This window comes from Limanda limanda, chromosome 22 (assembly GCF_963576545.1).
Source record: "Limanda limanda chromosome 22, fLimLim1.1, whole genome shotgun sequence".
NCBI lineage: Eukaryota > Metazoa > Chordata > Actinopteri > Pleuronectiformes > Pleuronectidae > Limanda > Limanda limanda.
This window is the reverse complement of record NC_083657.1, coordinates 5050299-5067758: the sequence shown is the minus strand read 5'-3', so window position 1 is coordinate 5067758 and position 17460 is coordinate 5050299. Positions and strand designations below refer to the sequence as shown.

Below are 17460 nucleotides of genomic sequence, written 5' to 3'. Positions count from 1 at the left end.
ATTACTGTCCTGAGAAATTTAATTGTACACTTTATGATATAGAGTAACTTGCACTCTGGATTACTCTTTTTTTAGTTTTAATATAATTTCTTTATCATCGTTTGCCTGTTTCAAAATATATAAAAAATAATTCCCCTATCACTTTTATCTCAAACCTGTTTTTTATGATAGTATTTAGATGCCCAGACATATTTTATTCCAACAGGGATATTGTGTGTAAAGTTTATCGCTAACTATTTTCCATGAGTGGGAATATTAGTGTGGGCTTTTATTTGAAGGGGTTATTGCCAGGCAATCCCCCCCCTCACTCTTTAGTACTACACTGTTTTTTGTGTGATGTGTTTTTTAAAATGTGGGCTTGTCCTCTGAGCTTCTTGTTGGTTGCCCAGTGGGCGGGTTCTTCCTCCACCTGCCAAGAAAACCACTGGGACAAATTCCTCTCTGCTGGTCCTGGAGAAACACTCAGAGCATCAGAGCAAAGAAGAAGAAAAAGAAGGAGAAGAAGAAGGGGACTCCAGAGGGTTTATTCTCACTTGGAATATATTGGTTATTGGTTCATTTCTCTGTGAGGTGCAGACTCCGATCAGCCTGCATGCTGCAGCAGCTCACTGGTCCAGGAGAGGAGTTCTCACTGGGATCTTGTTGGAGAGGATTTTCCACCCTTGGACTTTTAAATCGCGGCTCCATGAGTTAGTTTAACAGAGAAATGTTGTTTTTGTGCCTCGACAACATGAAACACAAATGATGTTCAACATTTCTATTGATGGAGGCTCATTCTCTAACAACTTGGAGGACTTCGACTCCATACGCAGTGTGCTCCTTTACAGGTCAGTCAGTACGTCACATTGTATTATATATGTATACAAATAGCAATGTTTAATTAATTAATTAATCTATTTATTTTATTAATACAATCATTTACATAGGAAGACTGGGAACAAATTTAAATCAATGATGGAGATGTCGTTCACAAACATCTTTTCTTCTTTTAAACAAACTAATAAAGTTGTGAGCTTATGTTTGTGTAAGAAGTTTAACCGAATACCGGAGGGGATTACAAAATAAAAGCCTCGTGCATGGGAGGTGGAGGAGGGGAGAGGGGCCCATAAATGAAAGAATAATAAACGTACAAATTTAAAACGATATAAGAGATGCACACATTTTTATGTAATTGCCTTAATTGTTAAGATTATCATCAGAAAATTTATTTTTATGTGTATGTGTGTTTGCAATACTTTAACAGCGCCGGATATGAATAAATTAAGTAAATAAAAGTATGCATATCACTACTTTAATGATTATTATTTGCAGTAGCGGTATAAGTAGTATTTCTGTGGTGTTTTGTGTATTTGCTGCATTATTTAACGTGGTGTCACTTCAAGCTGCAAAAGTTGTGCTTAAGAGCTTCTACGTTGTCAGGGGCAACCGCGGCGTCCGCCAATCAGAGCAGGCGCCGCTGCGTCACATGACACACTAGTCCCTCCCGCTCCCAACATGGCGGCGGATGAAAGTTTGTCATGGAGATAAAACGTTGCTCCTCTTTAAAACAACAACAACACAAATGGCGAATGTTCGGCACGGCCCAGTTCCGTGTGGTCCGAACCCGGAAGTGGACCGCACCGAGAACTACAAGGACCATGATTCCTCAGCGTCGAGTCACAGCAGCTGCGACCACTCAGAGTAAAACCTCCATCTTTTTACCTTCAATCTAAACAAACACAGGTTAAATATGACGTGTGGTACAAATTAAATGTGTCTAAATACAAACCAGTACTTGGGTTCATCTCCCATAGCTCAAACTGGGAGGTGGAGGCTCATCAATAATTGCAGGTTTCCCTTCCATCCTCCAGGGAAGTTAGAGATGGCGTGTGAGAGCAGCTTCCTTCCTACCACAGGGTTAAAAGAAGAGAAGCCAGAGAGAGAACATGTCTGCCACCCTGTTCGGTTACACGCATGATTACAGTCTGTGAGCGTATGGGAGCTTTTAGTTTTGAGATATTACAGTAAGAAAACAAATGGAACATCTCCCTCCATCATCTGGGAACCTGTTGTAGGGATGAAACTACACATGTGGGGGGGTGTTTCCCCTAAAGGACAGAAATTAATACTGTGAATGTAATGGCAGGGATGTGGAGCCTTTTATTGTGAAGTTCACCCACAAAAAAAGAGACATATAAAGTGAATATTGTCACTAGGGTTGCAAAATTCCGGGAATGTTCAAAGTTGGAAACTTTCCATGGGAATTAACGGGGATATACTGGAATTAACAGGAATCAACAGGAATTTAACGGAAATTAACTGAAAATTTTGTTTATAATTTATACTAACTGTATTTACCTTGTCATATACAGACATAAATAGAAACATTTTGTTTTGTCATAGGCTGATTTGAGCCCTGAGGAAACTTTGGGCACTTGACTATATGCTTCTGCATCGTTGTGTCATTCTTAACATAGGTCTTTGCACAGTATTTGCAAATGTACACAGCCTTTCCTTCTACATTGGATGGGGTGAAATGTCTCCACACATGAGAGAGTGCACATGGCATTGTTCTGTAGAATAAGATGAGAAAAAAGTTTCTAAAAAAACACTAATGCAATGCCATAGATAGATAGATAGATAGATAGATAGATTACTTTATTCATCCCAGAGGGGAAATTAAGTCGTCATAGCAGCCGGTATTTTTGAATACAATAAAATACAATACAATAGAATAAAAACGTAAATAGTTAGCCAAACAATTGGAATCATCTGTGAAAATATTTTACAATTGATGGATAAATGAATGGAAATAGGCTAGATGAACAGATGAACAATCCTCGATCAGCATGCTAATATATTTTCCTGAGTAATATCATGGAAACCTACCTGACTAGTCCTGCACACTACAGCAGGCCTCAATAGCCCTGCTGTAGAGTGAAGAATGCTGGGAGTTATCTGTGCATGTGATGGAAGAATGCACAGTCGAGGGTTGAAATTCAACGTGAAGCGTGTGCTGCATTCCATACATCTTTAAAATAGAGTTTTGAATGATGTTTTTATTGCTCAGCGTTTAATTTGAGTAGTTTTTTTTTTTTTTTTCAAAATTCCCGAGCTTAACTTCCCATGGAAAGTTTCTGGAACGTTTCCGGAAATTTACCGGAAACTTTCCGCCCCTTTGCAACCCTAATTGTCACCATATATAGTTTTAAATGATACCTCATCCTCCATCTCTCATGTCTTCTACTCAAAGTGGCTTCTCTTCATGTCTTAACGCTTCCTGTTTGTTTCCTGTCAGTGACTTGGAACCCGAGTGGCTGGACGACATCCAGAAGAACGGTGAGCTCTTCTACCTGGAGCTGAGCGAGGGCGAGGAGGAGGCCGCCCTGGCCCAGGCCGACGCCAGCCACGGTGTGTCCACCAATCACGTCCGCTTCAGCGAGAAGGAAGCGGAGGTCATCTCCGAGCAGGACCAGAAGCAGCCGGGCGGCTCTCGGGCGAAAGGCGAGCCCGCTCTCAAGAGGCTGGCCCGGATCCTGAGGAGGAAACGCCGGCCTTCTCAGCGCAGAGGAGGGAAGGACGCCGGCAAAGACAGCTCGGCTCTGTCCCAGCCAGCGTCCATCCTGAAGAACCAGCCGGGCCCGAGGCCTGGAGTGACCGTCCAGCCGCAGCAGCTGAAGGACGTGTGTGTCTACCTCAACCCCAAACGCCTGGGAGGTGGATCCACGCCGCTCTCCGTCAGCGGAGGCCTGCTGGAGGCTCTGCTGGGGGTGGTGCATCGTCCGGCGTGGAGCAGAGGTCACGGAGACTCTGCTGTTTCCAGAGGGGAAGAAAGACTGACTGTTCACGGATTAATACCAAACAGCCCGGCCATCAAATGTGGCCAGATCCTAATCGGTGAGAGCGTTATTCAAACAGTTGGCTCATAGAAAACTAGTAGAACTAGAGTTCAGGAGAGTTTCAGAGCTTTTCTTACCTATGGAAAAGTTCCAGCTTTTGTTATGAGATACATTCACACCCCAGTAGAGAAGGGAAAGTGTCTGAGAAGCTTTTGTTCGAATAAAAATAGCTAATAGTAGAAATTCTCCATTCTTAAATAGAGGTTATAAGTTATTAAGAGCCCGGAAAAGGCAGCAGTTAAACCATGAAAGTCATGAACCAGCACTGAACTCATTCATCTCCACACCACACACAAGCACTGCCAAAGCACGAGCTGCAGTTATTACCCTGCATGCCAACGGAGCTGGAAGTGTGTGTGTGTATGTCTCTGTGTGTGTGTGGACCAAGTACAACTTATTTTGTGGGGAGCTAAATCAAATTATGTTGGACTTTTCTTCCTTATGTGGAAAAATGGAGTCTCCATACTGTAAATAAAACATGTTTTGAGGTGAAGACATGTTTTAAGTTTAGGTTAAAAATTAAAATAAGGGTTAGGGAAGTAGTTTAACTGGTTAGATTTGTTATTATTCTCAAGGATTGTATTAAAAGAACTCTCTGAGGGGTTTGGACTGAGGCTGATTATTTTCGGTGTGTTCAACCCATAAAAGTAATACAAATCATAGGTCGTATAATAGTTTCAGATTTCATTTTGTGTTTTAAAACCACACTCAGTTCTAGTTAAATATGTGTGTGGGACATTTAATAGCTACTTCTCTTCTTGGCCGACTCTGAGCAGCATCTGTGTTCAGTATTTGTGAAACTGTTTGGAGGAGACAGCCACAGCAGGCCTGGCTCTGTACACACGTTAATCTGTGTGTTTGGAACAAAGCTGGGCGGCTGTGACGGGATTTTCTTCTATCTGGTCGAATCATCGGCCAGTTTTCTAACCAGCAGACACAGGAATGCCAGCCGTGCTTCACCACGTGTGATTACCCACATGAGTTCCTGTTTAGAGGAAGCTTTATCCAGCGCAGCTCCACACTCAAACAATTAGAGTCGTTAAATACCTGGAATAGCGCCGTTCCTGAGATGTGCCTCCCTGCACACAAGCAGGTGAAGCTCTTTATGAAGCATTTTCTGCTTCTCATCCTCCAAACTCTGGATTTAAACTGACTTTTTTTTGTCGTTATCTTTGTAACTAACCCTAAAAAAACATTTCTTTAGAACTGGTCAAAAAGCTTATCGTTATTTGAACCATTTACCGACCATCTGCCATATAATACAATATATACTGCTTGACTGCAGGTCAGCCAATATCATGTGCATTAGCTTTTTAAATAATAACATGCAGGCAAAGTTTGCTGTTTTGGAGAAGTTACTGTTTTAACATAAGAATGAGACCCACTGCTGTTACCGTGGAAACCTCCCAAAGCTCCTGTCAGATCGATGGAGCTTCTTCCTCCTTTGTTTTCCTGTTCTCTCATCACAAGCTGGTTAAACACGCACACTAACAACATCGTCTCTTACTGAGCATTATTTATTTGGTGTTTTCTCCAGGTGTGAGACTGATACATGTCTGTTTCCAGGTGACGTGCTTGTAGCGGTGGACGATGTGGACGTGACGTCTGAAAACATTGAGCGGGTTCTGTCCTGCATCCCGGGACCAACACAGGTAAGAGTCAACCTTGAATCTCTATAAACAGTCTCTACATGTACATGTACAGAATCTGTAGGCGAGGGACACGATATTTGGGTCTGGAAACCAAACACATTGGAGCAGGCTTTGGTTGCCCACAGTCAGTGTGGAGAGCCAAGGATTAGCCTGGTCAATCTTTAAGGTGGAATTTAGGTCTTTTAAAATCCTGACCAGACACAAACAACAAACTCAGACAGTAAATAAAGACACAAAACTACTCTAAATCACTCTGGATACTCTGAGATGCTGAAATGTGTACAGAGAGCAGAACCCGCTGCCATTCAACATTACAAAAACCCACAATTACTGCGAAATGACGCTTTGATCGGTTGCACACAGAACAAAAAAAAAAAAGCTGTGCCTCAATCGTGCGCTTGCACCAAAACGCCGACCATCAAAAAAGTAGGAATTTGCAAATAACAGAGTGTGTGCAGGGTTGATGGGCAGCACAGCGGAGAGACGGGACTGTGGCGGGACTCCTTTTTTTTTTCCGGTGCCACAGGAAGCTGCTGCGGGATGGAGAGCTAAGCTGATTAGAAGATGTAGTCGGAAACTCAATTATATCGTGGGGAACGAGCGAGGGAGATTTCTTCGGAAAAAATACGAGTTTCCTGAGGCACCACGATGACTTTGAGGAAAACTTGAAATAGAGTTGTACTGATGACAGAATGATTGTGTTTTCTGTGTGTGTGTGTGTGGGTGGGAGGGTGTGTGTGTGTGTGGGAGGGTGTGTGCCATCCAACAGAGACAGTACTTATTTTGGGGGAGGAAATATTAGTATTAAATGCAGTCCACCGTGCCCTTTGCTAACTCCACTACTTGTGCGTGTGTGTCCATCCATGAGCGACGGCTAAATGACTGACATCAGCAGACTGGAATTTCTCCAGTCTGACCACATCCTTATTATTTATGATGAGAAAGAGTTGATGCTTCAGTTAGTCTCACTAGGCCTCTTTATCCAATTATTTCCCCCAAATTTTGAGTTTGCCTATTAGAACGTTTTCCTCCTTGACATTGATGACCTCTGCTCAGTTCGATCAAATCTTTTTGCTGCCTCCTTCATTAGATCCTATACAGAAAGGATGATGCAGTGTCTTTAAAACAAAAAAAAAAGATATCGAGAAAGAAATAGATAGAAACTCTTTAGCCACCAAAATTGGAGGATAAACAGAGCTAAAAAAATGAATGATAATAAATGAGAAACTGATAAAACAGGAAACAGTAAAATGGTTGAAAAATCCATCTTATGACCAAGTGGTAACAGTACACATATAAACTTGACCAAACACAGTGCGGTGGTATGAAATATTGTAACTATAAATCCAGTTTAAAATGAACACATTTGGTACATAACTGCAGAGGTGATTGAGTTTAAGTGACAGGGCTGTGGGGGAACATCATGTTGGGAACCACTGCACTAGAACGGCCACATGGCTTTTATATTCCTCTAACTGCTGTAAAAAGTTACTGGCCAACGATAATTATAACAAATACAATTAGAGTTATTCTTATAGACAGAATTCCACCAGTTAAACTTTATGTCACATTTTTGTATCTTTCTTAACTGATTAAACGATTGAAACCAAAACAAAAAAAAACCAGTTGCCTGTGCTCTCCCCTCGCTCTCAGCCTGCGAGTTGAAAGGTACATCACATGGCGTGCAACCACCACTCGACTCTTCTTTAATAACAGATTGTCTGAACCGGCCCGGAGCCCAGAGGGAGGCGCCTGCTGGAAGGCGGGTGGCCTGTGGTCGGGCCTCGGAGAGTTCTGGGAGTGAAAAGTACAGTTTGAACCTTTTCAACCAGGGAACAGGATCTTTATTCTTTGCTTTCACTTATTGGGCAGACACCATATGGTGCAGGGTTGAAACTCCACACTTTACCTTTCTGTAAGTTATGACCACCTCATTCATCTCTTTCAGTGGTTTTCCTGTGTAAAACCATGTAAGCAAGCAGCCATGCAGTGTTTCAGTCGAACACCAAAATATTGTCGGGGCGTGTCCGGTAGAGATGGAGCGGTTAAAACTCACAACTGGATCCCCGGTGGTTTGAGGTTTGAATCCCACCAGAGACTCCACCGCTCTTCCCGTCTTTCAGCTTTTCTTCCAAATACCTCCAGAGGGAGAAAAGTCTTTAAACCGACTGTGTTGCCTTTAGGGAAGAATCCCTTTGCATCACAGCTGCAGGGCATCAACTCTGCTTTACAGTCAAATGTGTTCAGTAATTAACCACCAGCTCTCATTAACTTTAACCAGGAGAAGCTAAGAAAAACGTTTTTGCGGTTGTGTTTGTTTTGCTGGCAGCTGATTCCTCGTTAATGAAGCCCAGACAGAAAGATATACGAATACTGAAGTTCAATTATCTGTTTTAAATGTCAAACTTCGGACATTAGAAGTAGAAATCATGACATAGTGAGTCATTAATTTGGGATGAAATATGCTTCGATAACCATGAATGACTGATGATGTAATTATTCAAACGTAGACAACACAGAGCTGCACCGTCTCCTCCCTCTGTCATCTGCTCGTCTCGTTTCCACGCCGCTCTGTTTCGGTTTCCACGGCGACTCGCTCTGAATGACAATGTACAATAAAGCACTGGGGAATGGAAAGTTAAAAAAAAAACAAAAATAGAAAAGAGGAATCCTGCACAAACCAGAGAAGATGGCCGTCTGTTGTCTTGCCACTGTTTCCTGGGTTTGCAGTGGTCTGGTTTTAATTTAAGTCAGACACACACACACACGCACACACACACACACACACACACACACACACACACACACACACACACACCACACACACACACACACAGATTCCTGTTTTTTGTTATGTTGTGGTTTTCACTGGATGTCGGTGTCACTTTCTCTCTTGACAATCTCCATCCTTCCTTCCACTTTAATGACTGAACCCTTTTCTCCTTCAGGAAGCACACACCTCTATTTTCAGAACAGACACACATGCACTGTTACAATCTCTCGCCAACTATCATCATGTGGAGCCATAACATGTTTACTCTCCTCTTTTTATGTTTCCCCATTTCATGATATCATTTTCTGCTTCTTTTCCACGACTGAATTTTCAAAAGCCGCCTCTTCTCCCTGTGTTCCCCCCCCCCAGGTGAGGTTGACCATGGAGACGGTGGCTCCGGTGGACGGCGGCGACGCTTTGTCCGCCCGTAAGACGAAATCCTCCCCCCCGGTCAGCCAGCTGGTGCGTCTGCTGTGGGGCGAGGACACGGCAGAACTCCAGATGTCGATCGGACACATCCCGCACATCGTCATGTACCTGTCGCTCAAACTGGACTCGGCCTCACCACAGGACGAGGTCAGTGTGTATAAAACCCACAGTGTCTGTAATTTGAAACAGGAAATGGTGAATGAAGACAGAAAGGCCGTTGTCGAAAACCCTGGGTCCACAAATTGTGTTCCATCCCTTTGGAAAGTAGATTGGTTTGGTAAAGCCTGTTCAAAAGGAAACCATGACTCTGCACTTTAAACACTGAATCCCACCTTAACCATCACTTCATCATCTATACTCCCAAAAAGTGCATCCTGATTGAGTGTTAAAAATGGCCGTAGTTGTAAAGGAAACCCCGCGTCCAGGAGCGAGAAGCTTTCTCAGAATTTCAGACTCTTCTGAAAACTACTGGTCTGGAGGACGTCCAACGCCTGTGGCTGCTGCTGACAGGAAGCAGAGAGAGAGAGAGAGAGAGAGGGGAGAGAAACGCGAGAAATTCGGAGGAGTCCTGCTCTAAGCACAGCTCCTGTCAATAAATGATCCGTCATCTTAATGCTGCAAACTATTATTCTCTACGGGGCGAATCCACTCATGCTCTTTTTACTGACTTCTATAAACAAAATAACACATTTCCTGTGTTTTAATTGGATCATTGTAAATGGGCAGTGTTTTATATCCCATGATGGGACTTAATTTGCCTTGTAGTAAAGTTTTAATGCCAAAATGTGTGTTTTCCTGCTCTGAGAAGCAAACGACACTCATACGCTGACCGACACCCGCTACACTATAATCACATTTTCCCTGCGGATGGCTTTTGGCACGTTTATGTTTTTTTTATGGTTTTACTTCATGGCTCTGACGTTGCTTTTCATGTATTTGCAAGCCAGACTTTTTTCTTTACTCTCTCTTGACCCTAACGGCGGTGGCCATCGAGAGTACGGGTTGTCTGGAGCCACATCAGCCGGCGGTTGATTTTCTAAATGACAGTGTCGTGCGAGAAGCCGCTAAACTTTGACTTTGATTTTTTTTGTCCTTTGATTGCAGGGTAGCAGAAATCGGAGGGGTTGTTGTGTGGTGGTATTTTAAAGGTTTTAACGGTGTGAGGATTTGGCGATGCAGGAATTAATTTTGTTGTCTGCATGTACTGAGGAAATGTAGCTGTATCAGCAGCACTCACATACTTTTAGCAGACTCCCTGTGCAGGTTTGACCCCGAGGTGAATTTGTTCCCTAGGCAGCTGCTTTGTGTATTTGTTGTGGTTGCCACGGCTGTGAGAGTGGGCTCTTTCAAGGTTTTTATCCCCTCACCCAGCGCTCTGTCCTCTGACCCTCTCTGCAGCTCAGCTCTCACCCGTCCTGTATCCTTCAAGGCTGCCGATGTGCAGGGAGGAATACTAATATCACAACAATACGCTCAAAGTGTTTTTCTGCAACAGTTGGTCCAGTAGAGAACACACAAGAGAAATAATTGTTCATAATACACCGAGGGATGAATACCAATATAATCCTGATTATAAGTGAAATCTATTTAAAAGCTAGAAGGGCACTCAGAGAATTTTAACCTCTAAGTTTATTTATATCAAACTTAAACTGCAAAACTGAAATGTACAGATGCACAGTGTAAAGGTACCTCACTCTATTGGTTACCATACTAAAATCTTTATATTGATTCATATCTATTTCACTATCTGACAAATTCCCATTGTTTCCAGATAGATCTCTGCATGATTTGCTGAGAAATTCACAAAATGTGGAAAAAAAAACGCCCAATGTTAAAGAAAGTGGAGACAAACTAAATCCTGGATCCGCTTTCTTAATGGAATCTGCTCTGAAAGTTAATGAGTTATTCCGTGGCCGCGTCCTTCCACTAAGTTTCAATAAAATCTATTCAGCAGAACACAAACAGCAATGAAAACATGGTTCCTTGCTCAGCAGTTTCCCAGAAAGACTTTCCCATTGTGTTTGTTGAAACTCTGTATTTGCTGAATCTCCTTTTCTCCTTTAAGTGACTCTGTTTTTTTCTTTATGCCGAAGACAAGATGGGTTTGACCGCAGACTGAATATAAACCACATTGACAGAAGTAACATTTAGCAGCTCATCCATCCATTCATTCTTCTTCACTGTCAGTATTTCAGAAGAGTTCAGCATCCAACAGCAGATATTTCACATTTTATTTGATTATGACCCTGCTCATCATTCATCCAGAGTTTTCTCTCTCGGCTGCACGTATCATTTTCATGACTTAAACCAGATATTCTTTGTGTGTCTGTGTGTGTGTGTGTGTGTGTGTCTGCAGGAGGAGATCTATTACCAGTACCCGGTGTCTGAGGCATCCACTCAGCTGAAAGGAGTCAGGGGGATCTTCCTCACCCTGTGTGACATGCTGGAGAATGTGACTGGAGGGAGGATCATCAGGTACGGGAAGCAGCAAGGACAAAACTAACATCATGAAACGTCCCCTCTTCAAATTCTAAAAGTCACTTTGTATTGTTTGAACTATTTGACCCTGTCTTCTCTTTCTTCTCCTCAGTTCGTCGCTCCAGCTCGGGAAACATCTGGTTCATGTGGGCTACTGGAAGGAAAGCAACAACCTGCTGGTCGTCGGCCTGCCTGCTGAGAGGTAGAGGGAGGCGGAGTCAAGCACACAAACACACAACACGCACTATTACACAGTGAGAGGCAGCGTCTGTCTGAGACATCAACAGAAAAGATGCAGAGAGTAATGTTTTTGTGAAAAGGAAATATGATGTGTAAAATCGATAGGAAAGAGTCATCCGTTTGTCATTTATAAAAAAACATATTTTCCATGATGGCTACTGGCTGTCTGTCCAGACATTTGATGAGTTGTGGTTCTTCTCAGGCTGAAAAAACTGTTTCCAGGTTTGTGTTTCTGACATTTCTCCGTGTCCCTCCAGGGTTCCGCTGCTGTATCTGCAGACGGTGGTGGGAGACGTAGTCCGGACACTAAAAGTGATGTACGGCTCTTTGGACAGGTTCGTTGTTTCCTCCCATTCCTGCTTAGAGACACACGGCTGAAACGCAATATTTGTCTTTTTTTATGCTTATTGCAAAACTTACAGGACTAAAAACAGTGTTTGTTCTACCACAACAAATCAAATGTGGATTTCCAGCTGGATTCTACACAAACATTGTCTCTCTTGCCCTCTCTGAGTGTGTGATCATGATCCTTTGTCTCTGTGTCCTCCACAGGGCCTTCTGTGAAGCAGACCACGCTCCCAGGTTGGACCATTTCTTCTGCCTGTTCTTCCAGCAGCTCATTCAGCCGTCTCGTCTGACGGACGTCTCCTCGGCCCCGCCCCCCGACGTCTCAGGGACCCTCTTCCTGGACGGACTGCCAGCGGTCCGATGGCTCACGCTGCCTCCAGAAATCAAGGTGCATTTCTAATAGTGACGAGAAGCAGCAGTAAAATACAGAAAAAGTATTAATGGTACCGTTCCTAAGTTTTTCAAGTTGTTACCTCGAATGTAGCGTTGGTGCCCTCTTGTGTCCACTGCTAAAAATGACCCACAATGTATTATGAGAAAATGTTATGATCCCCAAAAAAAAATTTGATCACTGCAGGAGCCAAGACTGTAGATAACGCTGCAAGAAATTGTTCCTAAAAAACAATGACAGGAAAAATATAACTACTAATGATAATCAGAAACTTTCATATAGCACCTTTCTAATGTTTTTACCCATGTTAACAATTAAAGGCAGTTTCATTTATCTTTATAATTTATTCTCTTCTTTTCACAGATGGAGGTTGACACTGTTCTTTCAGATTTTGAGTCTTCTGATTTCGGTGAAATGGTGAGACTGTAAAAATCATGTTGTCAGTTACATGCTTGTTAACTGACTGCAGAGGTGTTGTTGATGCTGGAAATTAAGTTAAGATTATGTTATTGTGCTTTGTGTTCCTCTTATCTTATTTATTTTTCTATGTATTTCCTGCAGTCAGAGGACTTTTTCGGCCTGAGGCGTCTGTATGTGATTCTGGGATCCTGTCTGTTTTACAAGGTGGGTGTCACAGTCGAAACAGAGGCTCACACACACTCCAGAGCCGGCCGCAGGTCTTACAATATCTATATCCTCCCCTGGTGGTTCACCGCCGTCTAGACGGATTGAATGTCAGCCCTGCAGCTGAAGTAACTGTGTGCAGAAGATGACCTTTCACACAAGATAACACGACCAGCCCTGTCCTCCGACTCTGTGACAAATCATCAACCTGATTAATCTGTTTAAATATTGATCGAGTGGAAGAGGAGGAGGACAGAGAGCAGCAGACTGTGTTGGAACTGAGATAATGTTGCCAAATCAAGGGTCATTCTCTACTTCCCTTATCCTCAATTAACAGAAAGTGAAGATATTCACTCTGGATGGTCGTAAACAGTCTAAAATTGAACTTGTTGAAACCTGCAAAATACCCTGAAGTCGCTTCTATGACTCACTTAAAGGGACTCTCACCTTTGTTGCATTTTTACACTTTTTTTGGATAAGGTTAAATTGGTATTAATAAGGTAATGACACTCTAAAATGCGAGACAGACCCACCAGGAGTAAAAACAAACAATTATTTCACTCTCATAATATTTAGTGAAAACTTCAACCAATAAAATTCTTCGGACCGAAGGACCTTATTGGCCGACAGACCTGTCTGTTTGCTGCATGGACATGCAGGTTTTCCGTCTGCTTCTTGTGGCGCATTCGGGCCCGTCATCATATGTGAATGTAAATGTATATAACTTACCGGTGCTTCTGAATCCGAATCCATTGCTTTGGTAAACAAAAACTCACGTGCGTGCGCGGAGGCAGTAGGTTGTAAGTCTGCTTGTAAATAAAGTTTCTTCAAAAAAATAAAAACACCAGGATGGTTGTAAGTCTGCTTGTGTAAATAAAGTTTCTTAAATAAAAAACCGCGGATGGGAACGAGGGGGTGGGGCATTGGAGGAAGGCGGGATGATTTGAATGTGCTGTAATTCTCAAATGCAACAAAGGTGAGAGTCCCTTTAACAGAGTTTAATGTGTCCCCACCTCCACCCCCTCTCAGTCCTACCTGATCGCCAACCATCTGCCCAAAGATGACCTGCTGGACGTGTGCCTGTACTGTCAGCACTACTGCCTGCTGCCGCTGGCGTCCGAGCAGCGCGTGGGGCAGCTGGTCATCTGGAGGGAGGTGTTTCCCCAGCAGAGAGCCAGCGGCGGCGGCACGGCGCCGGGCTTCAGCCAACCACAAGGACGACACTTCCTCCTCATCGTGGGGCTGGTGAGGAGCCCGGCTTTGGTTGTTCCTCTGTGTTAAGTGTGTTGTCAGGAATCGAAATCATGTCTGTGTTTAGCTTCATTGTGCACATCACATGTTTCTCCGTGTTTCTGCTCCTCTCCACCTCAGAGGCACTTCATGCAGTGTGTGCTGCTGGAGGCTGGGGGGTGCGCCTCTCAGGCTCTGGGCTCTCCGGGTCCTGACTGTGTTTACGTGGATCAGGTGAACAAACACTTCCTGCTTCATTTGTCCTGTACTTTGCAACCAAAGAGATTTAAAGCTGTGTAAACTAAACCTCCTTCACGCTCCGGCCCCAGGTGAAAGCCACCCTGCTGCAGCTGGAGGTGTTGGAGGTCGGTATTGAAGAGAGGCTGAATGCTCCGCCCGCTCCCTGCCTGTCCTGTGCCGACTGGTTCCTCCCGGCCACCACAGCCCGCGACCGCCTGGACAGCCTGGCCTCGTCCTCCCCCGTCTTCAGTAAACTAGCCGGAGCGGTGAGAGGCTCCTCGTCGGGCTCCAGGGGCCGCAGCCTGTTTGGGGAGAGGTCCCGGAGGTCCAGCCCCCAGAGGAGCTTATCGGACAGCGGCAGCGAGGGGCAGATGGATGCCGGCTCGGGGTCCGGCTCCTCAGTGCCTCCGGGCTTCAGTCCTCACTCCACCCCGGACTCAGCGAGGAAGCTGGGGGGGCGACGGGATTCTCTGGGGTCCGGAGGGTCCGATGGCAGCGGAGGCAGCGGAGGTCACTTCAAGGTGCAGCTCTCGTCAGATTACATCATGACCCTACTACTCGTATTTTGATGCACTCTGTGAAGCAGATGAATATTAATAATACTTAACATTTAGTACTATGTAAATTTAGATGATTGATATAGAAGGCAACATTGTACATTCTAGTTTTCTCTCACATTTCTCCTATTATATTAAATATCTAACTATAATCACTAAGAAAATCTGATTTCATTGTAGCTTGTGTTTGCTATATTATTAGATTTCCAGGATGAAACATCCGAACCCGTTTTACCTGGGGACCTTGAAGAAGACTCTGACAGAGAGAGAGACGGAGGAGATGTACAACACCATGAAGTAAGTGATGGAGAAGAATCCTGTTCCCTCCAGATGCAGATGTGATTGACGTTGGGCTAAACCTGTTCAAAAACTAAATACACATTAGTTTTAAAAGCCCATATTGCTTTTAACCAGGTGTATTTTTGTTTTATTGCTTAATTTGAACAATTGTCTCGCATACACTTGTTTAAATGTGTAGTAGTCGTCACTCTGTGTAACTGTCTCGTCCTGTGCTGGTGACAGACTGACGTCAGGAGCTGAAAACACCTTGTTTCACTACGTCCTGATGGAAACGGTTCAGGGGATCTTCATCGCTCCCACTCACAGAGAAGTGGCTCAGCTCAGCGGCTCCATCCACCCACAGCTCATCCGCAACTTCCACCACTGCTGCCTCTCCATCCGGGCTGCGTTCCAGCAGAGTCTGCCGGCCAGGGTGACTCACCTTACCCACTTATAAATGAATAAAAGCCCCTGTCGGTGACTCAGCTAACGCAGCTCAAAACATTACTCTGTTCATTTCAAGGGAGATCAGGTCCAGACCAAGTGTTTAGATGATGACTGAGAGTTTTTAAAATAGTCTTTTTAAAGGATAAATTAAAGGGACTCTCACCTTTGTTGCATTTTTACACTTTTTTTGGATAAGGTTAAATTGGTATTAATAAGGTAATGACACTCTAAAATGCAAGACAGACCCACCAGGAGTAAAAACAAACAATTATTTCACTCTCATAATATTTAGTGAAAACTTCAACCAATAAAATTCTTCGGACCGAAGGACCTTATTGGCCGAAAGACCTGTCTGTTTGCTGCATGGACATGCAGGTTTTCCGTCTGCTTCTTGTGGCGCATTCGGGCCCGTCATCATATGTGAATGTAAATGTATATAACTTACCGGTGCTTCTGAATCCGAATCCATTGCTTTGGTAAACAAAAACTCACGTGCGTGCGCGGAGGCAGTAGGTTGTAAGTGTAAATAAAGTTTCTTCAAAAAAACACCGCGGATGGGAACGAGGGGGTGGGGCATTGGAGGAAGGCGGGATGATTTGAATGTGCTGTAATTCTCAAATGCAACAAAGGTAAGAGTCCCTTTAAGGAACATCTGATCTTATCTGTCCAGAAAACAACATATCAGAATTATAGCTAGATTGAGAAACTGGCCCAGTTATCTTTCACAGCTGATCAGAAATGTATTTTTATGTATGTATGTCTATGTCACCTGATAAGTAAGAAATTGAAAAAGACTTGATGCTGTTCAGAAGAAGTGACTGTTACATAGTTTGTCCACCAGAGAGCGCTGGCAATTTAAAAAATTGTAGAGGAATGATCTAGTCATCGATTTCCTACGTTGTGTCCATCACCACCTCATCCAGACTTGTGTGGTTTCTCAGAACAGACTGCGTGCATCAGTTTCCTTCTGTCTCTGTGTGAACCTCAGTGTGATTCTGTCTGCAGGGTCGACGGGCAGCAGACAGACCTCAGGGCGCCGGCTGGGGTCTGGGCCCTCTGAAGGAACACGGGGTTCTGTTCCAGTGTAAACCAGAGAACTGGACCGATCAGAGGAAACCTGCTCCCACCATGACGTACTGGGTCATCGGGTACATCAGACTTTTTGTTATTTTACACCAATGGCTCCAGAAATAGGGAATGCAAATGATATTAGCGTTTTTTAAATGAAACAGGCTGAACATCTCGTCTTTTTCTTTCACTTGCAGACGGATGTTGCTGGAGCCCGTCCCTCAGGAATTCTACGTGTGTTTTCACGACTCGGTGGCAGAGGTTCCGGTGGAGATGGCCTTCAGACTCTCTTTCGGTTTGGCCTTGTGACACATTCATCCTTCATCAGTGATGAAGACACATGAACTGATGAGGCATCGGTTGCATTCTCAGGGAAACAGCTCAAACTGCGGCGCTCGAGGGATTTTCATGCCAGTTTCAGTGTGAACGTTTTAAAAGGGTTCAAGTGGAATCTGACTATTTGTACAAATGATTCTCTGCAGAAAACAGAAGAGTGTTTCATAAGCTAACAGCAGGCCGACGACTCCGGTTCACCCCAGGACATCTTTCTGCCTTGTTAAACCAGAAGTCCTGTTCCACAACACAACAGCTGTGTGCTGGACACAGAGTGTGTGTGTTTGTCACAGCGACTCCATCAGTGAATACCTCAGACATGTGGGTGGTACTCTGATGAGAACAGACAGACCTTACAAAGCTGGAGCAATAAAAAAAAAAAAAAAATCTCCACAAATTAACTAAGGTTGTATTGATATTTTCACAGATTGAATTGTTGGGGGGGGATTTCATTTGTTAATTTAACTGTTTGTATAGTTTTGTATGGAAATAT

At 43.8% G+C, this 17460-nt stretch overlaps 1 protein-coding gene across 1 annotated transcript; it reads left to right on the top strand.

The window, feature by feature from the left end:
* Positions 1-744: 744 nt before the first annotated feature.
* On the top strand, positions 745-17449 carry intu (inturned planar cell polarity protein). Its single transcript, XM_061066662.1, has 17 exons — positions 745-827; positions 3278-3876; positions 5445-5530; positions 8673-8879; positions 11089-11207; positions 11323-11412; positions 11708-11785; positions 12003-12186; positions 12553-12606; positions 12751-12813; positions 13843-14058; positions 14185-14277; positions 14373-14804; positions 15043-15137; positions 15363-15552; positions 16572-16714; positions 16832-17449. Exons 1-17 carry the CDS (start codon positions 745-747, stop codon positions 16941-16943), a joined length of 2844 nt encoding a protein of 947 aa, XP_060922645.1. The 3' UTR covers positions 16944-17449.
* Positions 17450-17460: the final 11 nt, after the last annotated feature.

What these genes read in the sequence shown, in the direction of transcription:
- intu (XM_061066662.1), top strand. Translation starts at nt 745, where the DNA reads ATGTTCAACATTTCTATTGATGGAGGCTCATTCTCTAACAACTTGGAG. An exon ending in GTCGGCCTGCCTGCTGAGAG is followed by an intron (nt 11,413 to 11,707) that starts GTAGAGGGAGGC and finishes GTGTCCCTCCAG; the next exon opens with GGTTCCGCTGCTGTATCTGC. An exon ending in TCCTCCTCATCGTGGGGCTG is followed by an intron (nt 14,059 to 14,184) that starts GTGAGGAGCCCG and finishes TCTCCACCTCAG; the next exon opens with AGGCACTTCATGCAGTGTGT.